At 45.8% G+C, this 24,910-nt stretch overlaps 2 protein-coding genes, 1 long non-coding RNA gene and 1 other non-coding gene across 8 annotated transcripts; 3 read left to right on the top strand and 1 right to left on the bottom strand.

Moving 5' to 3' along the window:
• The first annotated feature begins 43 nt into the window (after positions 1 to 43).
• On the top strand, positions 44 to 14,763 carry LOC135313603 (uncharacterized). 4 transcript variants are annotated; one of them, XR_010373193.1, is made up of 4 exons: positions 44 to 3,613; positions 4,287 to 4,454; positions 8,039 to 8,157; positions 9,346 to 9,434. It is a non-coding gene; the product is annotated as an uncharacterized LOC135313603 (long non-coding RNA). The 4 variants fall into 4 exon arrangements; XR_010373195.1 differs by lacking the exon at positions 9,346 to 9,434 and adding an exon at positions 14,204 to 14,763 and having other exon boundaries at positions 44 to 4,454; XR_010373194.1 differs by lacking the exon at positions 9,346 to 9,434 and adding an exon at positions 11,645 to 11,832 and having other exon boundaries at positions 44 to 4,454.
• LOC135311652 (U12 minor spliceosomal RNA) lies at positions 224 to 372 on the top strand. Its single transcript, XR_010371266.1, has one exon. It is a non-coding gene; the product is annotated as a U12 minor spliceosomal RNA (small nuclear RNA).
• LOC135313595 (uncharacterized) lies at positions 9,485 to 17,147 on the bottom strand. 2 transcript variants are annotated; one of them, XM_064453165.1, is made up of 10 exons: positions 17,044 to 17,147; positions 16,847 to 16,912; positions 15,534 to 15,647; positions 15,036 to 15,098; positions 13,939 to 14,025; positions 12,941 to 13,030; positions 12,283 to 12,463; positions 11,554 to 11,658; positions 10,858 to 10,938; positions 9,485 to 9,736 (listed from the first exon to the last, which is right to left on the bottom strand). In XM_064453165.1, exons 1-10 carry the CDS (start codon positions 17,115 to 17,117, stop codon positions 9,485 to 9,487), a joined length of 1,113 nt encoding a protein of 370 aa, XP_064309235.1. In that variant the 5' UTR covers positions 17,118 to 17,147. The 2 variants fall into 2 exon arrangements, with proteins under 2 accessions (XP_064309235.1, XP_064309243.1); XM_064453173.1 differs by having other exon boundaries at positions 16,847 to 16,946; positions 17,044 to 17,121.
• LOC104046838 (heat shock 70 kDa protein 12B-like) lies at positions 17,112 to 24,475 on the top strand. Its single transcript, XM_009507066.2, has 4 exons — positions 17,112 to 17,564; positions 19,644 to 19,868; positions 20,670 to 20,841; positions 21,818 to 24,475. Exons 1-4 carry the CDS (start codon positions 17,283 to 17,285, stop codon positions 22,861 to 22,863), a joined length of 1,725 nt encoding a protein of 574 aa, XP_009505361.1. The 5' UTR covers positions 17,112 to 17,282; the 3' UTR covers positions 22,864 to 24,475.
• Positions 24,476 to 24,910: the final 435 nt, after the last annotated feature.

The raw sequence follows: 24,910 nt of genomic DNA, 5'->3' as shown, positions 1-24,910 counted from the left end.
CCTGCGGCGCCCTGTCGCTCATTTACATACGAATCCCTGCCAGTCCCGTCCCGGTTCGGCTGCGGTAGCAGTAATGTGACGTGGGAGGGGAAAGAAACAGGGTAGAGCCGTGAGGGAAAGGAAAAACTAACTTTTATGGTGCAATGTGGCGCAGGGAACTGCTCGCCCTGACCTCGGGAGATAACGCATACGGTTCTCCTGACGGGGCGGGCGCACATCCGGTATGCCTTAAACTTATGAGTAAGGAAAATAACGACCCGGGGTGACGCCCGGGTCCTCACTGCCAATGTGAGAGGAATTTTTGCGCGGGTACAGGTCGCCCCCGGGTGGCCCGCTTACTTCGCGGGATGCCCGGGTGACGTGATCTGCCCGGACTTCCGTGATGTGCGTCATAACGATAGACTGGGGCACCGGCGCGGTGCTGTAACGCTTGGGCCGACCGTCGCCACCTTGTGACGATGAACTTATAACTACTGCGTTATAACCCGACGTTTGTTGCCTCCAGTCTATGCGTATCGCGGCCTGTCTGAGACTGCCCTAAGGGTCTTCACGAGGTTGGGAAATAGATCACCAAAGCCTTCCGGATGTTTCATCTGTCTGCAGGAAGTTATTTCATTTTTTAATGCTTCTTGTGTGAGGAGCCGTGCTGTTTAAAATCAGGCAAAGAAAAACCACACCTGCCGGTGGAAGGGCAGAGCCTCCCTGCACAGGCTCGGGCGGACGTGAGCTTTCCAGTGCTTTTCCAGCGGCACCTCCTGCCCTGTCCTGACTCACCGGCTGCGGCATCCGTACCTGCGGGGCGGTGGCTCTGGGTTTCACCGCAGGCCCGGGTGCTGCTGGGCCTCCCTCACAACGCCCTTTGCAGCACAGCATACCCCCCAGGGCCCTGCAGCCCCGGGGTTTCTTCCCGTCATTGGAAGGCACGTTGCCAAAACGCAGGGTTTTGCTTCTGCCCTCGGCTCTGTCTCTCCCCTGGCACCTCTTGGGAGGATCGGCTGCGTGGTTCCCCTCCGCACCCTCATCGTTCGCTTCCTACCATCTCCCCACCACAACACCCTGAGTTTTGGTGACCCTGAGGCATCCCAGCACACGTCGCTGTGGAGCTGCTGGCCTGCGCACATTCCACGCAGGATTTTGGGGAAGGTCCTCGGAAGAAGCTTTTGGCCTTGAGCAGTGCGGGAACTGCCTGTGAGGGCTGGGGATGAGTGCAGAGGAGGCAGGCACAGTGGAGGTGTCTGCTCACAGCCACGTGAGCTCAGGATCCCACGGCACAGATTTTCTCGCAAGAACGTTTCAGGCCTTCATGAGCCCACAGTCACACCAGCAGCGATGACAGGTCACTGCTTAGTTGTCCACTGGCACTTGACTTCAACGCTATCAAATCAGGGTACACAATAATGTACACATAATAATGCCCTTTTGGTCCTGTTCCACTGTCTTCCTGCAGCTTCGAGATAGTTGATCAAACTGAGGTGGTGGGGTGGATGATGTGTGACAACTTGAAAGCCTGCTGTTGCAAAACTAATAGGCAACATTTCTTGGAGCAAATTTTTGTGAGTATAAGAGCAGGCCAAGTGGTTCCAGACCAGAGGGCCATCTACCCCATATCCTGTTTCCCACCTGCAAGGACACCCAATAGAGGGCTCTTCCAGACACCTGTCCAGGTGCTGACTGACCTCAGTGATACTTGTGCAGCCACAATGCCCTGTGACAAGGAGTACAACATGTCCACACTGCTGCATGGTGAGCCATGTCCTCCTGTTCGTTATGTTTCCATTAGCCTAGTTCTTGCAACTGAAGGTGGAGAGTGCATGTGTAGCTGCTACCCTGCCTCTTCCACCTGTCATCCCCTAAGTCATCTTCTCTCCAGGTGAAGAGTCCAGGTCTGCTCACCCATTCATTCAGTGAAGCTCCCTTCCCTCTGCAGGGATTTCCCATCCCACACGGAATTCCTGGTTAGGGAGGCTGGTTAGGGGAGCATGAGCTGTGCTTTTGTGGGAAGGACGGGTTTAAACCTCAGGATCTTCCATTCCCTCTCTTTACGATTGTTTTACTTTTCCTGTGAAACATGACAAGCTGCAGCTCAGCTTTCATAAGTCTCCCAGTTTCTCCTCACAGCTGTGAATGTGAAGTCAAATGTTTGCTCAGGGACCATCCCTGAGCCTCTGCTTCCTTTCTCGTGGCTGGGAGAGGGAGAGAAGGTGTAAGCAGCAGCAAAGAGATCTTTCTGAGCACAGGGGTTCCCTGCAAGGAGGTCCTTGTCCAAAAGCACTGGGAAACTTTCAGGCCTGCCCTTGCTTTTTCGGAGGTGGATTTCTTGAGCACATCTCCCTTGTCAGCTGAGACCCAGGGCACAGAAGTCAGAGCAGCGGAGACTGTTTCCCTGCTTCACACCAATTTCCTTCTTTAAATACTAATTAGGAAATTATGCGAAGGACATCATATTAACCTTGGGGTAGTACGTGGCACAGTGTCCAATTTACAATGTTGCCCCATTGAGTCTTACAGAGGCAGATGAAGCAGCTAAAAGCAGAACGACATGGCCAGAGAAAATGTCTGATAAGTTGCTGTGGAGCAAGACCACATCATTACTCAGTCCAGATAAAGTCCATCTGTCATGATGACCGACCGCAGTGTTAGGTGTGTTTCCTTCCTCTTCAAAGGACAGAAACCCACATGCCCCATGTATCAAAGCCAAATAACCTTTCCAGCTAACTTCAGTTAGGAAAGCTTCTAACCATCTAAGCTATTAGAAACCTTAATTCTTCTCCATTAATTATAACAAAACTATTACAAATTTAGTATGTAGGCAGTACACTCCTCCTTGATTGCATGAATACCGTCACGATAATCGTTACCTTGACACAGAAACATTTTGTATGAAAACGATTAAACAATTTTGTAATAAAACTCAAGGGGGAATTAGCTGCTGTAGCAGTAACTTTTCTATGTCGGGTTTTGTACACTAAGTAGAATCCTAATAATTACAACAGTAATCTCCTGACTTATATATTCCTTTTTTGTTCAGATCAAAGACATAAAGACATTAACATTTTTGAAGGTTATGCCAGAAATGTTGGTTAACCTGAGTTCTGTTTGAGCTGTATTTCTCGTTTATGTCTATAAACTGAGATTTTTGTTACTCTGTTAATTATTTATTAAGACGCATATTTCCTACAGGAACAATTTTCATTTTTAAAAATAAGAACAGAAAGAGAAAAAAAGACCAATTTGGGATTTAGCTTGGACTTAAACAATTGCAGAAATGATGGGATATTCTTATTGTGGTAAAATTTTAAATTATTAGCAAATACATAGGACTGGACATTTTCTCTTCTAATTTCTTCACTGGAGCACCTCAGTTATTTGTGTTGGATGTAACCCAGAAAAGAACAGGGCCTGTTGTGGTGTTGTTGCTTTTTTGTCCGTGTTTGAGGTGGGTGTTGCAGCAGGACAGGCCAATTCTTGGAGCCTGGCTGTTGGCTGCCAGGGCGTTCACTTGTCCTGCCCGGCCAGGGGAGGCATGCGCTCGCTTCCTTGTACGCTGCCCATGTATCCGACAGCCAGTCATGGTAATGCGTTCGTCCTGGCATCAAACACTGGCACTGCTACTGTGAGCCTCTCACTAAGTATTTTTAAATTCCAGGCTTTCTTACTGCTTAAGCTTATGTTTTTCAAAATTATGTGGTGAGTTACTTGACACACCTATTCAAAGGAAAGCTAGTTTTGCTTTCTAGTGCTGTTCTTTTACTTTCAGTTTCAGTTGACATTTCTGCAACAAGCAACCCTTTTGATTTCTTTAGTAATGTTCAGACTATGCTCTTGAGCTAAATACAATTTTCCTTTTAGCCTAGATTTTAAATCCTTTGTGGTGGGCTACAGGAATGGTAGGAAATGGAATGAGGTTCCCAAACAAGCTTGGCAAATTGAAGAACTGTCAGAGAAGATAAGGTGCCTCTCAGTTAGGACAGACGTAAAAGGCTGTATCCTGAATCTCGGGTGTACTGGTGTGTCTGAGAAGAGGAATTTCTGCATGGAGATACCTCCCATAACACAGATACCCACCACCCATTTCATTTTTCAGAAGCTGGGAAAAGACCATATTTGTTCTTGATAACCTGTTGGTTATTGGTTGTTCATCATTTAAACCATAGTGGGTTGGGGGTTCTTTTTGGTGAATATTTATTCTACAGTCTAGTTGTAGATGGGACCCTTCTCACCTTACGGTAGTTCCCTGGCCATAATTGCGGGCCTTTTTTCACTTGACGGTGTTTGCACCCTCTTAGTTGTTTCCAGCTACCAGCACCCACTGTCAGTGCCTGCAGCAGCTGCCCACCAAGCAGGAAGCATCTCACCAGTCTGCCATGAATTCCCTGAATGGAGACATGCTCAGTTACACTAACCACATGCACTGCCTGCCCCTAGAGAAGTACAAGTTCTCTTGATAACCAGAGGTAACTTTCTTCTTTTGGTTGATATTTGCACACTCAAAGTCTACTTTTTATTAATATTAGACTCCATGACTGACAAGGGCTTATACTCCAGGCTTGAAAGCGCAGCCTTGATTCACGGCTGAAGTAAAAGAAAACAATAAGAATTAAGCAATAAGTTGTTTAGGATATTAGAAACGTTTAGGAAAATTGGTCCCTGCTCCAAATAGCTATCCTCAGAGTATATGGTCAAGAATGTAATCCAAACCAGTCTGAAAAGAGGAGCTTTAATACTCTTCAGTTTCTAAACCACTGTTGCCTCTGCCCACCCAGTTTATAATTTTGATCCTTTGGTTTGTGTGCATTTGGGTGGGGGAGGCAAATGGGAGAAGAAAAGAAACGTCAATCCATTCATTTCTCTTGCTCATGGATGAACAGTCTCCCGGTCCGTTATCCCGTGTTGTGAGAATTTGGTTTCAGCATCCCAAGACAAGCCCTTGCAGAAAACTAAACTGCTTGAAACATCTCAGCTTCAGCAATGAAAGATCTCAGCACTGATCCTCAGATCACTTGCCTCCTAGTCAATGCCAGTAAGATTGCAAGGTGATTGGAGGGGAATAAAAGAAATAGAAGACAAGCATTTTAACAACATCAAAGTCCACCCAAAACATTCTTGACGGGACATAGTGCAAATAGAAGTATTGGCTCTGGGATAACGAAGGGAGGATGTCTGTCTTGCAGGACCTGTAGGTTTCATTATTATCAAATTGACTTTTTACACCCCCCAAAAAAATAAATCTGAGACCCTAAGGGCACTCCTAACAGCACTGACCAGGTACTTCTGATGATCTAAGTGGGGTCCACTGGATAATCACAAGGCTGGCTTGCTCCTTCTTCCAAGAGCTGAGCCTCCTGTGTGCTGGTCCTGGTTGGTTTCTTGCAATGGGCAGGAGACTTGCTCAGAGTCAAAGTATCCGTTTGCACTTTCTCTCTCCACATATCCGAACCCTTGAACCCTGGTCCTTTGCAGCTGTTAGAAAGTAAGAGACTGAGGGACAGGAAGCAAATCTCCTGGCTCACCAAGCCATCCGTTCTGTCACCAAAGCGTCCTGCATGTGTGAAATAAATGAAAGTACATCACAGAGGGAGAAAAGATCAAGACACAGCTAACAGCTAAGCAGATATCCATGGATTATAACTGCTGGCATACTTATCCTCTGACAGAAGATATCCTACTCTCCAGAAATTGGGGGTTTTTAGGTTATGGAGCAACAGATGCCAGCTATGCACAAGATTGAGACCTCAGACGCCTGTGTGTCTTCCAAATTACTTAGCTAAGGCAGTCTAAGATGAGTTCACCAGAAGCACTGATGGTCACTGAAGTTATGGGATATTGCTGCTGCAGAGCACAGGAAGCAAAAAGCAGGATCATATTGTCAGAGGCAGAATTGTGACAGACTTGTGCAGGAGAGGCAGCAGAAGCCAAACTCAAAATCATTCCCATTTACCTGTCCCAGCTGGCCTTGCAGTTTACTAGCATGTAAAGTGAATAACCAGGTCTGTGCAGTGGCCTGAAGAGAGCGCTCTCAGGAGCACCTCAGAAGCTGGGGAAGGCCACAGCCTGTTGCATTGTTTCTGCTATTCTTTAGGACTATGTGTCAGTGGTATGGTCTAACCTTTACCTCACTCACTTCAGTGAGGGTACTAGAAAAACTGTTTTCTTAGACAAGTTGTAGTGTTGGGTGACAGAAGTGGAGCACTGAGCGTGCTGCTGATGTTTTAGCCAATGCCTCTATCAGGATATGGGTGATATTTTTAAATTCCACTGGGAACAGGCTCTTTCTCCTTCTCTGGACAGTGGGGAGAGCAGAAAGGAAGAGAACACCTGGGCTGGGTCTTTGGTGGGAGCAGACAGACAGATCTCCCACCAAAGTCTGAAGGGCTGAGATAGAAGCTAGTGGCATCCTACAGAGTTGAAGAGAAGCCATTGTGCCTCAGCTCCAGGGATAATACTGGGTCACTGGTAGGATGATAGTGAGGAATCCTTTCGGGGCACCAGGTGGAAGATCTAACCCTCCTGGCTATGTGAATTCATTTGTATGGAGCTCTTGATTGGCAGTAGATGTTGTCTCTGGCAGGGATGAGCAAACTTTGACTCCACCAATTGCCATCCATCTGTGAGGTGTAAGGTGTAGAGATATGGGTAGACTTGCCCCCCTTCTTCTGGATGAAGAATCTATGATCAGGGAAAGGGTCTCCACTGAGATTTGAACAAAGTTTAGGTCAGAACTGTCTTAGCTTGGTTTAAATAGCAAATAAGACCAAGTGAGGGGAGGCTCTTGAATGGGTGTGTTGACTGATGAAAAGGGAGGGGACGAGGGGGAGAAGGTGGTGGGAAATACAATACACTTCTCAGGCAGTGGAAGAGTCTGTTTGTCCCCAAGAAGTAGAGGGTGGAAGAAGCTATGGGAGAACAACATTTCAGGAGTAGCAGTAGCATTTCTCCAAGCCTCTTAATGATGATATAGAGCCAAAGAAGGAAGGGAAGACAACTCTGGGTTATTTCATGATTGCATCCTGTACAACATGGAGGAAGGCAAGATGTATCTGTGTGACTCAGCCTGTTCTTGTTCAGAGGCTTCAGGCTATCTCAGGACAGTGCAGTAGCAGCCACAGCCATGATCCCCAGCAACATTTCTAGAAGAATGTTGTTTTGTTGATTGCTCCGTAGTGCTTAGAAACAGCTGGGACATTTGATACTCAAATCTGGCATCTCGCTTTGCTGGTAGGAGTGTTTTAAGGAATGCAACCCACATCAAACATGTGGCCTAACTCACCACACCAGTGCACTGGATGTTCTGTCCAGGTGAAATCTCACCCTCAAACATCAAGAACTGGGAAAAGAGGCTGCGTCGAATCATGGGCTAGATGTTATCCTTTGCACCAGGAGATGTGAGAGCCTGGCAAGAGGGAAACTTCGTACACAGAGACACTTTGTGGCAATCAGTGGACCTTTGCTGCTAATGGATGAAGTACCTGGTCTGTTGTGAGCGGTTAAAAATCGTGTAGCTGCGCAGGAAAGAAGCAGCCCATTCACTCTAGGCCAAATGACACCTTTTGCAAGGAGAGGGAAATTGTTGGCCCTTTGAGATCAGCTGAGCATATGTATCAGGGAAAAGATCAGCAGTACCTCAGATGCCAGGTTTTCTGGATTCTGCTAGGTGCTGTACAGACAGAGCAAAAAGTCTGCTCCTGCTCTTAAGAGAGGCTAGGGAGTGTGTGTGAAGCCTACTAGCAAAGATGCAGCAGTGCTTGTAGTGTTCTGAAGGCTTTTAAATCAGCTTTTTGTAACTTGAGTGTTTTAGCCTAAAGCCAGCAAAAGAGATGTTAAGGAAAGAAAAATCAAAGGAAAAGCGCACATGAGAAGCTGCAGAAGCAATGAGCTTCAGAGATAAAACTGATCCACAGAACAGGACTAGACTGACTCAAAGAGCCACAGGGTCTTAAAAACTGGGCTAACAAAATTTCTAAGCAGGTAACAAATAGACCATGGCAGCTTGCCATATATGTACTATTGCACCTATATAATCGCATGGCATTTGACGCAGGGTCATGCTGAAGCTCCCACTTGCTGGTACCAGGCAACTTCCCTTACCTTTACCTTCTAAAGCCTGTTGAAGATGAAATGTCAATGTGCTGCTCACCTTAGTCTGCAACACCTTACAAGGTATGAAAAATTAAGTATTGTGGTTCTTTCTTTTTGCAGAAGTTGTAGGAAATATGCCACATATGTAATTTTAATTCACCTGCTCTATTCCTTAATAAATATTTCCAGTCAAGGCCTTTACAGCCTGTTTCTCAGAATACTCTGGTTTTCTAAAAGGCAATTTTCTTGCACATACCTGTATCCCAGCTCATGTTGGCAGTGACCTGCAAAATGCTCTCAGAATAGTGGATTCCTGAGAGAAGCAGAGCAATTTTCTTGCAGAGAGCTGCACAGAAATTTGCCTTTCTCTCTGGGAGCCCTCAAGAAACTGCTGGGGAGTTTGTGCAGCCAAGGAAACTGCTGGACTAGAAAGCAGAACTGGAGGAAAGGACTTTGGAGGCACACAGCAGGATTTACAGTGTCTTTTATTTGGGAAATCTCAAGATTCTCACTCAATGTTTTGTCATGTGAGCACATAAGCATGCATTTGCCTCACTGCATCCCCTTATGCTGTGACATACAACTTTTAGAGTCAATCACTTTAATCAAGAGCTGTGGCACATGTGTAGCTGAAGGGCTATGGAGCCGTAAATTGTATGGACGTGGGAAAGCAGCTGAGTACTAACAGGCAGGTGGCATTTTTGCAGACACAGGTGGCCTTTTGGCATATAAGAGTGGGTCTCAGTGCCTCAGCGTGTCTCATGCCTCAAGGCTGGGTACACGTACCAGCACACACTCGTCTTCTGAGAGTCCGTTGTAGCCTTTGTGAGCCTTGTCTCTTAGTGCCTTGATCTCTTTCTCAGCCAGTACATTTTTACCCAAGAAGGATGCCTGTTTCCCAAGAGGCCATCTTTGTTCTTGCTGCTTATTCATAAGTAGAAAGCATGAGCCTGCAGTTTGTGTATCTGCTCTAGATGCAGGGGGAGGGCAGTGATACCACTGCTGTTCCTGCAAAGCGTTGTTCCTATCACAGGCTGTTGGTGAGGAGGCAAGTGCCAGCCATAGCATGGCTGAGATCTCAGCTGTTTTCTGACAATGTCATAAGCATTTGTGAAGGGCAGGTAAGGTAGGGTAGAAACACAGATTCACTTTCCACACAAATGCTGTTTAGAGACAGCAAGGAACAAATGTTATATAAAATGTATGCATGCTGCTTAGGCAAACATCTTCAATTTTTAATACATGTCTGTAAATAATGATTTATTCTAGGTGTCCCAAGCCAGGAGCATCTAACTTACTAGCTTTGAAAAGCAGGCACTTCATGGGAGAAAGAAAAGCAGCATATTGCGCAGCAGCTGTTTCACGTCCTTGTGGTTATATAAGTGAGTGGCTTCACTCTGAAGTCATGCTACTTTTCATCCCAGACTACACCTTTCACAATGACTTGTTCCCCACATTTCATTATGGGCCACAGAAATGCTGGTTTTCTCCAGTGCTCCTGGCCTTTCTTGTCCACGTGCTCTAAATATTGCCTTGGGCTTTCCTGTAAGTTCCACACAGCTGTAACTGGTGGGTCCTGAAGAAGCAGCAAACAGTACGTTTTGCAGCAGCTCAGTACAAACTGTTTTTGAAAGGTAGTTTTTGGGTCAACGCCAGCTTGCTGAAAATGAAGTGAGAACAGTTTTCAAAGCTTTGTAACGTTATGTTGATGTAATGTTACATTGCTTCCCTGCTCTTGTTCTGTGCAGTTGCCCCACATGAAGTAAGCACTGAAGAACTTCATTTGTCAAAGCTGATGGTATTGTTCGAGTGGGACAGGCAGGGGGTCACTTTAAAGGTTCTTTTGTTTACTAAGTCCTGGTTTCTGGACTGTTCCAGCATCCAGTAACTGTCCCTGTTTCCTCATAGAGAGATCTGCAAAGAGCTTGATAAGGCTGAGCTTTCAGAAAGGCCCAGCAAACTGCAAAAGGAGGAAGCTGCTCTTTGCAAGTTTCACATATATATCTGATCTATATGACACATATATATATTTTCCAGAAAAAAACCCACTAGATTGTAGTCCATTTGGATAGCAAGTCTCAGGGCTCTGTGCACACCAACAGTCTCTGCAAGCTTTCCCCTGCCTCCTCAGGGGTTTGGCTGCTTGTATTCAGGGTCAGCTCTGATATAGCATGGCCACGTAACCTTGGATTTGACTGCTGCAAAAACAGCTAAGCTGGCAGAAAGGGTGGTGTGCGAAAGAGTTATGAGAAGCCTCGTCTCTACCCACAGACCCTCCAACACTTGGCCCAGGAGCTGATTCAAGCTCAGTGGTGGCTGGTTGCTTGCCTGAGCTGTGATGTTGGGATGCCTGTGTTCAGCCTTGCTGGCCCTGACCCACCCACCGGCTTCCCAGATTGGTCTTGACCTGCCTGGTCGCTGTGGGTTTGCCCAGTGATCACTGGTCTGTGGCTGACCCTGATGACCACCACCAGTCCCTGCTCTTTGCACCTTGCTTGAGACTGGTAGGACTGTGCCCTTGCTGGTGAGGGCACTGCCCTGCCTGTCCTGCCATTCCCCACTGTTCCTGGTGCAGCTTTGTATCTCCCTTACAAGGTTTCACATACCTCTGTGCATGCCTGTGAGAGTATTTGGGAGTAAATGGGCTGGAAGACCCTCACCACAAGTGGAAAACAACCCCAAGCAGAAGGGAGACCTCCCATTTTTTTTTAATACCAAGATGCACAGACATGCCGGAAAATTGAACCACAGCCCCTATTCCTGGGCTGTATCTTTACTCACCATGACAATTTTGCTGTAAAACTCTGAGTGGTTTTGGGAGTAGGAATATCTGAAGAGATTCCTTATCTGTTGCACCATCTCCTACAAACCAAGCACAGTACAAAGCAGACTGTTAGCATGTAGTATGGCCAGCAGCGCGGTCCCTGAGCATTGGGAATTTTTGTTTCTCATATCATGTCGGTAGGCAATGGAGAAGCTGCCCATTTCAAGCTTTGAAGGAAGGTTCTGTGAAAGTAACACAGGGCTGGAAAATGCTTTCTGCACTTGTATATGCACCTCGCCAGCTGGACAGTTCAGACCTGCAGCGTATGTCTGTGAATTGCAGGACACAGAAAGGTTGCTGGAGCTCAGTTTTCCACACCCCCATCTCTCTCAGCTCATAAGTTATCCCCACTGTCATTGCCAATATATTTTGAGCAGTGTCCCTAGCAGAAGCTAAGTTCTAAATGAATGGCAGACGCAGATGACCCTTTTATCCCACTCCCTGGGACATAGAATCATAGAATCGTAGAATCATTAAGGTTGGAAAAGACCCTTAAGATCATTGAGTCCAACCACTAATCTATCACTGCCAAGTCCACCACTAAACCATATCCTCAAGCACCACGTCTACCCTTCTTTTAAATACCTCCAGGGATGGAGACTCCACCACCTCCCTGGGCAACTTCTGTCCATTTACACAGAAACATGAAGTACCTGTTTGCTGTTGATCATAGCGTCATTCAAAGGTGAAATTTCAAGAACTTCAATTATGTTATTTGTTCTCTTCTCTATATCTTTCTCACAGGCATCAAAGAGCTTCTGCAGTGCAAAGACAACAGCTGATTACAGCGGCAATCACATTGAAACAAGAGGTGCACTGTGTAAAGCATGTGCTGAAACCACATCTGCATTAGAGTAAACTGTAGGGCCACTAACTGATTGAAATATGTCTTCAATACCTGGGAAATAAACTGTTTCATTGAGCTGTTTGCATGTTGAAGTCCGTTCTTCAGCATCTGTGGGGCCTTACCATCACAACCAATGCTAGTAATGGCCTCATCTCAGTCTCATCCTTTAACGTGTACCATTTTGGTATTTTCCTTCAGATCCCCCCAGCATCAGAGCAGTGAGTCAGACATCAGAATGAGGTCTCCAATCTAGTATTTAAAGCGTTAACCATAAAGAAACTGGGCTATGTTTTCCCACTTGTGCCTAACATGGGTGAGGTATGGGACTGGGATTTGAATGAAAGGCAGGAGGAAGGAGGTCACCATCAGTTTGCTCTCAACAGCATTACGCAGGCCCTGCTGGACTGGAAAATCAGAGACCCAAACAGTCCCCAGCTGTGTCTGATACAGAAATACTAGTACTCAAAGCCTGCTATACTGGCTACACCATATTGATCTGATAAGAGTCAGACTGAGAAAATGGACATGAACAAACCTTAATTATGCCGCTGCCACTCTTATACGTCAAATAGGAAACTGTGGAACTCCTCAATCTTTCCCAGTCACGTAGCCTGAGCATCTCATACATATGCAGCACAGCAGACAAACGTGAAGGGTCATTCATGTTCTCAGAGTGCTTGTGCATGCCCATGACTTTAGACAACAGCTCTTTGTTTCTAGGTCAGGAAGGATATTAAAAAACTTAGCTAAGACAAGATGAAACAATGAATAAGTGTAACTATTTTACAGCATGTTATGAATCTATTTCATGAATCCTGTGTTTTCTACAATGCACTTCTCAACTATATTATATAGCTGGCATGCAGCTTTCTTGTGGGAACTAGTGCTTTCGCAGCTCAGTTTTGCACGGTCACAGTGGAATCTGGTCAAAGAGCAGCATTTGGGCTATGTCATTGTAGGCTGATTTATTAACATGTTCACCTGGGAATATCTCCTTCCCTTTCCAGAACAACCCACACCATTTTCCAGAAATCAGTTACAAATTGATGCTGGCAGGTTGAAAATGTGGGGAGAAGGTGTCTAGGCTGTCTGTTAAGGAACAAAGAGTCCCTAAGGACTAGAGGAAGCAATAAGTATGTGGCTTTTCAGTGTAGAAACACACATTGCATCAGAAATTCGAACAAATACCTTACCTTGCCTCTAGCTCTTTGTTCTTCTCTTTCAGCTTCTTATATTCCTCTTTCCCCTGAAGCTCTTTTTGGGTGATACCTTCATGAAATGCTCTGAAACAGATTTATTTTGTGACATCTCTTTATTTGTACTTGGACACTGGGACAACAGTGGACTCGCCCCTATTGAATAGTCTGAATTGCAGCAAAAATGTGAGATGGGAAAGTGCAGAGCACCCCGGAAAAAGTCCAGGGGATGTAACAACCTCCCTGAAAACCCCACCTAGGATTCATGCTCAAATCAAGGGGAAAACTATTTACATCCAAAGAGAGGGAGGTGGGGTTGTGAGGATCAGTGGTTGAAGGCTTGAAGAAAACACAAGTGTTCTCCACTTGTTAGAATCTTACTTTCATCTTTCCTCTAGTTGTTTCCTCCATCATTAACATCAAAACATTATCACCAAACATCCCAAACCCTCCAGAGAGTTCTGTTCTCCTGGCTTCTTTTCTCCACAGATGTCTGCATAATAGCAGCCTTCTATTCCTCCAGTGCGTGAAGTTTTCCCGTTTCCAATGCCTGCTCTTTAGGTGACACTACTAAAGCTTAAAAAAGCCCTTCCTACACCATTACCCTAGGTTGATTGCATACTCACACCCTAAAAGTGCTGGAGATTTTTTGCTTTTTATCATTCACCAGAGGCTTTTAGAGATTGTGTCGTCTGTATTACAGATCCCAGAACAAGTACATGCAGCCCTAATATAAAGGAGACCTCTTGTCCCGTGTTTCTTTCCCCTCCCTTCAGAGTAAGCCGTACCATCTTGTGTTAATATTCTGATCTTGTGAATTATCCCATCAAGTTTCTGCTCTGTCAGTTACATTACCTCCATTACTGCACACAGAAATGTTGTGTTTGGAGCTTGTCTAACCTTGGAAGTGGTAGATGCATAGTGGAGGAAGGTGACTGGCTGTGGGTGAAAGAACAATACTGAGAAGAGAAAGTTCAGAAAAACCCGGTACTCACTCCTCATAGCTCCTGTGTCCCTCCTGGTCAGGAGGATCAGGGTTGCTGGTCTCCTGCATCTCGTATTGATTAGATGCAGCATACTGCCTAGAGATGGAAGAAAACAATCTATGTTAAGCAGACAGAACTGGGAACAAACAAAGAATGAGGACCTGAATTTGGGCGGTGTAATCTGTATCTAGACGGCTTTCCTGACAGCTTTCTGTAATTAGGTAAACAAACTCAGAGACACAAGTGACTGAGCTTGGTCATCATTTGCATCTAGGTCCAGTGTCTGGGAACCTTTGCCTTACAGCAGCCCAAGTCTCAAAATTGAGCCACTCTGGAAGAAAGCTCCAAGGTTTCAGGAAGTGTGAGTATTCTGCCACTACCAGGCTACGCGTGACTGCACACCTGCCAACCCTTCATGACCCCACAGATACTCCAGCCATCATCAGAAACTTTAAAATATCACAGCCTGTCTTCAAGGAAATCCCAACAAGAAAGCCTGTTCTCCACAAAGCTGTTCAGGAAGGGTATGAAAATCCAGCTATACTATTTGAAGTTTGTTCACTCCTGGCCTTAGACACAGAGAATTACTTATGTTGGCATTTTATCCCCAAGATGCTATTATTTAGGCTGTTATTTCTTTTTCTTTCCTCCTGATTAACAGCTTCCCTTCTTCTTGCCAGTATCCCAGCCACTATGCCTTCCCTCAGTGCCTGCCTAGCTCATAAGAGGGCAGTTTTCACAATGAAAACCCAGGACTGCCTCTGCACACCTACCCAAAGTGTCCTCAGAGCTGCTTTTACCACTTCCCTTTCATATTAGGCCAGGTGCCTTTATCTTGAGAGCTGCTGTTGTTAAGGCAACTCTTCATCTCATAACATAACATGATTTCGTGTTCTGTGTTCTGGGCACGTGCCCTCATCTGCGCTCCAAGACAAACCTGCTCATGCCTGGCCATGACAATGCAGTCAAACAGGAGAGACAACTTGGTCTGCCCTGCAGGACAGAGCTGTGATAACCAAGGCTCAACTATGTTTCAGTTACAGCCACAGAAACATTTATGATTTTTCCCCTCTTATATATATTCTTAATATAAAGAATTGCATTACCAGCGGCAACCCTCCAGAGACTGTAGTCGAGCATCAACAGTGTCAGACCAAGCTCTGTTGTTGCTGTCCGTCAGTCCATCAGGGGAAGAAAGAAATAATAAAACACATCACAGTCAGTAGGCAAGTATCTGTTAAAGTCCTAAGGAATGCACAAGCTAAGCTTCCTCCCTCCAGTTCCTGATCAGCCCATAGAGGGAAAAAAAATCTGGATACCAAAACATCTGAAGGCTGTGCTTTGCCAGGTAGGTGGTTTGTGATTTTATAAGTCAGTGCCAACAGTGCAAATAAAATACTCTGAAAGTGTAAGATCTGCATGTTATATGATGCAGATCAAACAGCCTCTGTAAATGGGCTTTGGGTTCCCAATATAACCCAGACAAAATTTGGTGCTAACTCAGAGCCCCTCTTGTGTCTGGCTTATTTGTAATAACATACACCAGCTACAGCTGATCACCAGGGGCCATGTTAAATGGTGTAATTTCTGGTCACCAGACTCACCTTATTTCTTTTTCCACCTGTACCAGCCTTTTTTCGAGATCTTGATATGATGCCTCTAGCCTTGAAATCTTGTCTCCATAGGCTGATGGTTGCCACAGGGAGTCAAATATTTGTCTGAGGAGAAAAGAAAATGGAATTCTTAAAAGGAAGGGGGAAAAAATCACATACTCTAAACAGGTACCCTATAAAAGACTGCCCCATAAGCAGAGGCTCCATGGCTACATCCACCCTACTGAAAAGACCAGAGCTAGACTCCAGTGCACGTGATGGCCCAGTACCCTCCTGGATGCAGTTTTGGCACAAGCGAGCCAAATCTCCCAGGTGATGCCTGGCACAGTTCAGAGGACTGCACAGGCCAGGTTTTGTAAAACATAGGTTATCTGAGTAATCATTCGGGCTGGATGAAGTGGGCAGGATACAGGGACAACTCCTGAAAAACAAACTCAACCCAGACCTGGGGAGTGTGGGTAACAGAAAATGCAGTGGCTGTTCTGCTGAAATCAACTTTGCAATGTATGGATGTGGTTTGTTTTTTTTTTAATAGAGGAGAACAAAGCTATGTGTTCTAAAGGTAATTTTCATTTCGACAACTGCTCTGCCCTATTTCCTTATGAGAATCCCAAACATCAACTATTACTGCAAAGACAATCCCAGGTTGAGGTGTTCCTGCAGCTTGGATACAGGTGGAGCAGACGGCAAGCTCCTTCCTGCAGCAAGGCATCATCAGAGAAAGCCTAACTATGAGGCTTCACCATCAGTTTATGCTGATCCAAGTCTGCACGGCTGCTGCAAGGGACAGTCCTGCCCCTCTCTCCCAGCTCCGCCTCTCTCCCCTCCCGCTGAAATGGATTTTGCATTTGTTTACTTGCATGGATTCCTTTTCAGTTAAATAATTTCTTTTCTAGTCTTTCACTGAGGACATTTTTTTTCTCTTTAAGCTCAACAATCCAGTATTAAATCAGCAATTAAGTCAGCCTTTCCCTGCAAAACTGATGAGCACAGTCTGAGTCCCTGAAGTCCAGGATCTTTTACACTATTTATACCGTTCTTTCCAATTTCCTTCCTCTCACACCCACTTAATATCTGCCTCACCCTTTGGAGCTGAACTTGAGCTGAACTTGAGGACATGAATCGTCCCTGTGGTGGACAGGAAGGATAGGAAGTAGAAAACAGAGCTTTTACTGAAACACTTCACAGTCGGGAAATGTTTGCAGTCCCTCGTTGTAATACCCCGAGCAACTCTGTAGAAATATTCAGACCTACTAAGGTTAAACTTGGTAAGTTTAGCCAGATACACCCTCTGTGCAACATACCTGCTGCCTTCTGCAGTCACCTCTCTAGGATCAACATCCTTACATGGTCCTTCAAATGGCCCCGTTCTGCCGTAAGAAGAAAACTCGGGTGTATTCATGCCTTTACAGCAGCAGAAAATGTTTGCAGAAATGAGTGGCAGCAGAGGGGACCGTGCTGCCAGGAGCGCAGGAAGCTACTGGAAGTGTCAGGCACTTACCTGCTTTCACAAAGGGGTTTTTCTGCTATAAATACTAGTAAGAAGCCCAATCTTTTTACAGGAAAATGAACCATTTCTTTGCACAGTATCTAGAGTCATACCTCTCTCCAGCCAATAAAAATGGGGGGGGGTGGCTTCACCATGCAATATCAGCCAGAGCAGTTTCAGTTTCACCGCAGTCCCATCTGTTTAGTCCTCTATAGCTCTCTGAGCTGCACTCCTCTGCACTGCCAGTGGCCATGGCCAACGATTCAGTCTTTGTTGTTGCTATAGATTTTGGCACGTCCTACAGCGGGTACTGTTTCTCCCTTGCTTCGGGTACAGACCAAATCCGCCAGGTTTACTGGGGAACAGAGCATGGGCTCAAGACCCCGAAGACACCCACGTGCATCTTGTTCAACCAGAAGAAGGAGTTCAGGAAGTTTGGCTATGATGCTGTGATGAAGTACAAGAGCTTGCCCTCCAGTGAAGCTGACAACTGGTACTTCTTCCAGAACTTCAAGATGAAGCTGTACAACACAGTAGGTGGAACAGTTACTGCTATTGGGAGTCAGAGCTATTAATTTATTTGAGAGGTGGGGGTTAGAGGAATTGGTGAAGAGGGCTGAGTAAATCTGGCTGATAAGGATGAACGAAGGGAAATCAAAGGGCATTTTGACGAACTGAAGAAGAAATTATTTATTTTCTTAATTAGCCAAAAGCTTCACAGGCCCTTCCTTTATGATTCTGTTCATTGTCTAAAGACAGTAAAACCTGACTGCACACCTTGGTGAAGCCAAGTGCTTGTTCTTAATGAAAAGCTGCCCTCGGTCCTCGACAGGAACAAGTGAAGCTTCCTGCAATTCAAAGGAGGTGGGCAACCTCAGGATCACCATGTTATATACTTCCCTCTAGTTTGTCTCTCCCTCCCCTGAAATGGTGTGCTGAAGCCAATTTAAGGGTGGCTAGCTGTCCTTCAAGCGTGTAGTGGCTGTCATTTCTCTCTGAAGGCTCTGTGCTAGTTCAGAATTTTTCGCAGCTTTTTCTGGGTTTGCTTATTCAGCCAAACATTAGGCTACCTTAGGGCCTCCTTGTCTGTGCTCCAGGGTCTGGAATAACCCAGATCATAGGGCCAGCCCCAGAAAAAGTCTCATGTCTGCTCTTTGGCATGTCCCAGTGCTAAGCAATGAGTGCTGACCTGGATGCAGGGGGGGGGGAGGCAGTAGGTGGGAGGCCTCTGTGAAGACTTCCCTCCCTGGGAAAGCTGGGAATGATGTGGTCTGCCACAGTGTCACCTGTGGAGTGGCAGGTTCTCACTGACTTTCAGAGGGGACTGGAGAGAGGTTTTAGTTCAAACCCATTTCTCTGCACTCAAGAAGAAAATGTTTAAGGGAAATTTTATTACAGAATCACAGAACAGATATGGTTGGAAGGGACCTATGAAGGTCATCTGCTACAACTTCCCTACTCAAGCAAAGCCACCTATACATGGTTGCCCAGGACTATTGTCCAGCTAGATTTTTAATATCTGCAAGGATGGAGATTCCAAAACGTCTCTGGGCAACCATTAGAAGGACTCAGAGACAAGAAAGGGGAACACCAGTTCCCAGACACATAAGTAGTTATTTCCAAATCTCCATGGAAAGCGTCCATGGAGGACATGCCGTAACAGCTTCTTTATATCAACCTCTCCTAACTGAGCCATGAACAGTGACAGGAGATGAGATGATTGTAAGTAAAAATGAACATAGATTCCCTTTCTCTTAAGCGGCTGCACCTGCAGAAGAGGATTCACCGCACCTTTACTGGTTGTGTGTTATTTAAGCTGGGCAGCATCTGGACCTGTATGTTTTTCTCTATTGGCTGTAAAGGATCTCAGGTTAATGGAGCTGGTTATCCATCTGATAATCGCTGTAATTTAGGGCCATTTCGGTAGCTGCTGAAGCAAAACAAAGAGAAGCGCAGCGTAGTGAAGGCTAGATCCTGAAACTTCTTTGGATACAGGCAACAATTCCCACTATTTCTAGACAGAGCAGGCAATCAGGGTCTGATGGAGGGAGTTTTCATCTCCCAGGAGAGACTAAAAAGTGTCACAGCAGCCACCTGCCTCAGGACACACTCAGGGGAATGCATAAGCCAAGAGGACACATTGTAGAGAAATTGTGTCAGACCACAGGGTTCTTTGTCTACGTGTTTGTCCAGCATATAATTTTGTTAATGCCATACATAGAAGTATAGGTGCAGCCAGAAAGGTCTAAAGTCTCTATATGAACACCTGGAAAATGTATGCTGGTGTCACATAGAAAGTACAGTTCTCCCCACTGGCTGTTCAGGAGTACCTGCAGGGTCTTAACAAAATTTGGCCCAGGAGAAACAGCTGACTTATCAACCACATTGGTATTTCGCCTATTGAATCACAGATGTTCTGGGTAAGCTGTTTAGTAGCTCACCTGTGTCAATAAGGCTGCAGTTTGCCACAATACTGAAGCCATTGCTAGGAATTTACTCCGGTTTGGAGACAGGACCTCCTTCTGTGCCATACGTTGTGCAGTGCTCAATGCGAAGGGGACAGGTCTCTTCCTGAGACTGCCATGTCTGACCCCATGTCTCTTTTTTTGTAGAAAGTCACTTCTGCCATGGAACTGGAAGCCAGCAATGGAAAGATGCTTCCTGCCCTGATGGTCTTTTCTGAAAGCCTGCGCTACCTGAAGGAACATGCCCTGAACACCATCCAAGAGGCCTCTTTCCAAACCATCTGTGGCCAGGAGGAGATCACCTGGGTCATTACTGTCCCAGCCATATGGAGCGCTGCTGCCAGGCAGTTCATGCGTCTGGCGGCAAAAGAGGTAAAAGCAGGGGTTATCCCACTTCATAGAATCATAGAATCATAGAATGTCTGGAGTTGGAAGGGACCCACAAGGATCATTAAGTCCAACTCCTGTCCCTGCACAGGACAACCCCAAAATTCACACCATGTCTCTGAGGGTGTTGTCCAAGTGCTTCTTGAATATTGTCAGGCTTGGTGCTGTGACTGCCTCCCTGGGGAGCCTGTTGCAGTGTTCCACCACCCTCTGGGTGAATGAACCTTTTCCTAATATCCAGCCTAAACCTCCCCGGCACATCATCCTGCCATTCCCTTGGGTCCCATCACTGGTCACCAGAGAGAAGAGATCAGAGTCTGGCCCTCCTCCTCCCCTTGTGAGGAAGCTGTAGACCATGATGAGGTCTCCCCTCAGTCTCCTCTTCTCCAGGCTGAATAAACCATGCCAACAACAAACCAACCCACCCAAACAACGATAAGCCAACAAACCAACCACTTCCTCAAATTATCTTTGGATATTCTTTACCCATCAAGGCAGAGGAACTCTTCAACATTTAAACAACCTGTATTTCAAATTTCAGTATGTCAGGAAATCTCCCATGCTGGGGGCAGTGGGAGAGAGGATGTCTCAAATTGGCAGTAACAACTGCTCTGCCCTTTCCCTCAACTGCCGTGCAGAAATAAACCCCACGGAGATCGGCGGTGCAAGAACCACCACCCCAGCTTGGGCTCCTGGGGTGAGAACAGCCTCCCTAGCAGGTGGTGTTCATGCAGCGGTGATCTTGCCACCTTTCACTGAACTGACACCTCCCTTTTGTGATTTTAGGCAGGCCTCATCTCTGACATGATTTCTGAGAAGTTGATTATTGCCCTGGAGCCAGAAGCTGCATCAGTCTGGTGCAGACAGCTTCCACAGGAAGGGTTTATCACAGACAGCAGTGACAAGAAGAAGTTTGAAGAGTCCCCTGGGATCCAGTATATTGTTGTTGACTGTGGAGGTAAAATTTTCCCAATTTAACAGGTGTCATCTTTGCTGTGTGCAGAGCATGGCTTTTTCACAGTGTCCTCAAAGGTCTGCAGTGCAGTACCAGAGCTTGGACTCCACTGCTGTGCTTGTCATGGCATTTTTGTTTTTATTTCTCACTTAATGAGATCCCATGGGCAGGCAGAAAAATGGGAGGAGAGAACAGGACTGCTAAAGGTCTCATCCATGGCAAATGGAAGTCACTGAGCATCTCATGCCGTCATGCACTTCAGGCCAGACAATCACAGCAAGAGCTCCTGCCATCATGCCAGACTGGTCTGCACTGTGTCCCAGAGTCAGCCACCGATGCACACCCACGTGCTGTTGTATAGCCTGAGCTCACAGCCTCCTCTATAGGAGCAAGTGCAGTGCCCAGTGAACTGACCAAAGGGATTAGCTAGCAAGCCCTGTAGAGTAAATCATTAAGAATATTTGATGGAGCACTTCTTAGTAATTTCTCTGTTTTTCTGTGTGAGTTTTTTTTTGGTGTGACATGAATTACCTGCCAAGATCAGTCTGGTGATAGTGAACAAATACTGAAAAGGCATCAAGAGGACCACAAGTTCCTGAGAGTCTCACCACCACTGCTCATCTTCACTCAGAGCTTGTATATCAAAAGACAGGAGTCAACTATCTATGTGAGGAGGCCAGTCTGCTTTTGTGATCAGAAAGGAGATTGGCTTGTGCAGGGAGCAAGTCAGAGCAGCCAGCAGCCAGCAATTACTGTAGGAACCTTGACAGACCAGGCTTGTAAATGGAAGAGTGTAAATTTAGGAAATCTAGAAGTGTGAGGCAATAGCATAGGAGTGAGGATGAGAAAAGAAAGCAGCAGAAAAGCAAACTTGTGAACCAGGAGTTCAGAAGGTAAGATTGTATTCAGTGGAAAGTAAGGACCTCGTGTACTTTAAAGAAAACAGCTGACTTAACTGCGTTTTTCTGTGTGTGCGTAGGTGGCACAATAGACATTACAGTACATGAGATCCAAGAAAACCATTACCTGAAGGAGTTACACAAGGCAACTGGAGGTGGATGGGGAGGCAACAGAGTGGATGAAAACTTCGCTGCTTTCCTTAAGGAAATATTCGATGATGGTGTATGGGAAGAATATGTTAAGAGCCACCCAACCGAATTACAACATATGATGTACAACTTCAGTCTACAGAAATGCTCTGCTGTCAGGGAGGCGGTCTACTTACATTGCTACTACAACTTGACCAGAGTGGCAGAGTGCAAGAAGGACATCTCCCACTTCTTCAAAAAAGTGGAAGGAGCTGTGTGGTGCAATGGGATGATCATGATTACATATGAGAAAATGAAGAGTTTTTTTGACTACAGTGTTGAAAATATCATTTGTACTTTGAGGAAAATTCTTGAAAAGCCTCAGATGGCTAGGGTCCAGTACATTTTGCTTGTGGGAGGCTTTGCATCTAGCATCATCTTGAGAGATGCTATCAGGGAGGCCTTTAGCAAGGAGTATCGTGTCCTTTGTCCAATGGAGGCCCAAGTGGCCATTGCAAAAGGGGCTGTTTTATTTGGAGTCAATCCACACATTGTTGTCTCAAGAGTCAGTGCTCAGACATATGGCTTAGCAGTAACTCAGAAATTTGATGCTGCTATACATGACTTGCGTAAACTAAGGGTCGCAAAAGCTGATGGCCATATTTACTGCACAGATCTCTTCAAGAAATTGGTGGGAATGGAGGAGTCAGTGAAAATAAATGAAATTGCCCACTATAATTTCCATCCAACAGAACCAGATCAAACAAATGCATGCTTTTCCTTCTATTGTACAGAAAAGCAGGATGCTCAGTATGTAGATGAGGAAGGAATGGAACAGCTTGGTTCCTGCACAGTGCCAATGCCAGACACAAAGCTGGGGAGGAAGCGTCAACTGAAGCTGGATATTAAATTTGGGCTCACTGAATTTAAAGCCACATGTACTGATGTTACTTCCAAACAAAGTCGGGTAGTTTTAATAGATTTTTTAGCTGTGTAAATGCTCGGTACATCAAGCAGCCGGGACAATAACTCAAGGGAGAGCATGCCTTTAGAAGGCGGCAATAACTACTAAAATAGAGAAGGCAAATGGACTATAAAGTCCATCATCCAGCCTTCTGCTTGCACAGATGTTTGTAATAGTTTGCTAGTCAGATTCTCTGGTTTCTTCCTTTCCTCACCAACCATCCTTTCAGTCCAACACCTCTCTTCCTGTTGTATCTGACAGCAGGTTTATCTGACAGCTGCTTTATCTCTTGCCTTTCTAACTTAGCCCCATTGCATCTCTGAATACTGTAACACCAATATAAGCATCTGGACACTGCCTGTGTTTGATACAAAGCTTCTGGACTGGTGACTAACTTCCACTTATACCAGCCCATAATTATCTCTTTTAGCCTGATGTCTTCTTTCAGCTACATTGTCTCTTCCTCTGATATCAGGTCTCTATCTGGAGTCCAGGTTTAACTCTGCCAGGGGTGACAGTCAATGGATTTGAGCTTTCTTCAGAACATCACTTATATAGATTGTGTGTAATTAAAGAGATCTTGTCCCAGTCAAGATACTCTGTGATGCAGTAACTCAGTGTAGGCTGGGGGCTTGTATCCAAAACCTGTGGGAGAGTTGTTTCCATTATACGATTGGGTACTTTGATCTCACTAACTGGGCGGATATGAATGCCAGATTGTAACATTACAGCTATGAAGAGTGCTTATGCCACTGCGTGAGCCCCTCTGCCCAGCTGTGGTTGCTCCCTGCATCTCTGACTTGGGCTTGATATTTTCCATGTCTATTAAAGCTCATTCCTTTGCCTCCTGCCTGCAGCACCTGTGCACAGATTCAGCAGCGTGGCCTGTGTGAGCCCAAGTTTGTCCAAGAAGAGGATGTGATCCTGCAGTATACTGGGTCTGTCTGGGGTGGAGTTAGCTTTCTTTATAGCTGCCCTTATGCTACGGTGTGATTTACGACAAAAACGGTGTTGACAGCACGCCAGTGTTTTAGCAAATGAGCAGTGCTCGCACGGCGGCAGGCCTGTCTCTGTTTCTTGCTCTGCCCTTGCAGCGAGGGGGCTGGTGGGGGGACCAAGGGGCTGGGTGAGCACACAGCCAGCACAGCTGACCCCCAACTGACCAAGGAGGGTAGTTCCTACCCTGTAACCTCACACTTGGCAATAAAACTGGGGGCGGGGTGTGTGTGTTTCTCCAAAGTAGCTATTGCTTGCAGACTGGCTGGGCACCAGTCTGGTGGTGGGATGCGGTGACTACCTTTGCATCACTTGATGGTTTTTTTTTGTAGGGTTTTTATTTTCCCCCCTTCACTAAGGGTATAAGAGCTTCCCTGCTGAACACGAGCCTGTCCCAACACAAATACCTGGTTAGCTGCATACACGGCATGAAAACTCAGCACTGACATCTTTGTTAGCTGTAATGACTGTGTTAGAATCACTCCTAGCCATGTACTTAATGCTGTCAATCATTAAAGTAGCATTCAGAGGAATAAGCTGTACCTATACTATGCCCTATGATGTATAGAAGCTGAACAGTTTTGAGTACATTGCCTTTGTTTTCACCTTTAAAATCTTATGTGTGCAATAAAAGTATTCACAACAGAAACCTGTGTACATTTCTATCATGTCAGATGGCACCTGTCTTCAATCTATGTGAGGGCCATTCTGGGTGGGTAGGTCCCAAGAAGCTGAGTAGTACTGCTTTTTTCTAACCCTTTGGACCTCGTACTTTCACCCATGCAAAGTGCAACGCAGGTCCTTCCCAGCCTGCTACCACTCTCTGAACAGGAAAGGGAAGTGCAGTCTGGTGGCAGCTGGGAAAGCTGCGTGCATCTGCCCCAGGTCTTTCCTACCCACGTACTATGTGGAATTTGACAGTCAGACATTGACAGCAACAGCTGTGATTGCAGCTCCTAATTTGGCTTGTTTTGATGAGCTAGTAATGTTGATAACCTCAGATACTGAGCGCAGAGCAGATACAATTGTTTGTCATCGCTGTAAAAGCAGCACTGAGTGTCAGCATCTCAAACCAAGCATCCAA

The sequence above is a fragment of the Phalacrocorax carbo genome, chromosome 1 (genome assembly GCF_963921805.1).
Source record: "Phalacrocorax carbo chromosome 1, bPhaCar2.1, whole genome shotgun sequence".
NCBI lineage: Eukaryota > Metazoa > Chordata > Aves > Suliformes > Phalacrocoracidae > Phalacrocorax > Phalacrocorax carbo.
This window is presented reverse-complemented; position numbering and strand designations above follow the sequence as displayed.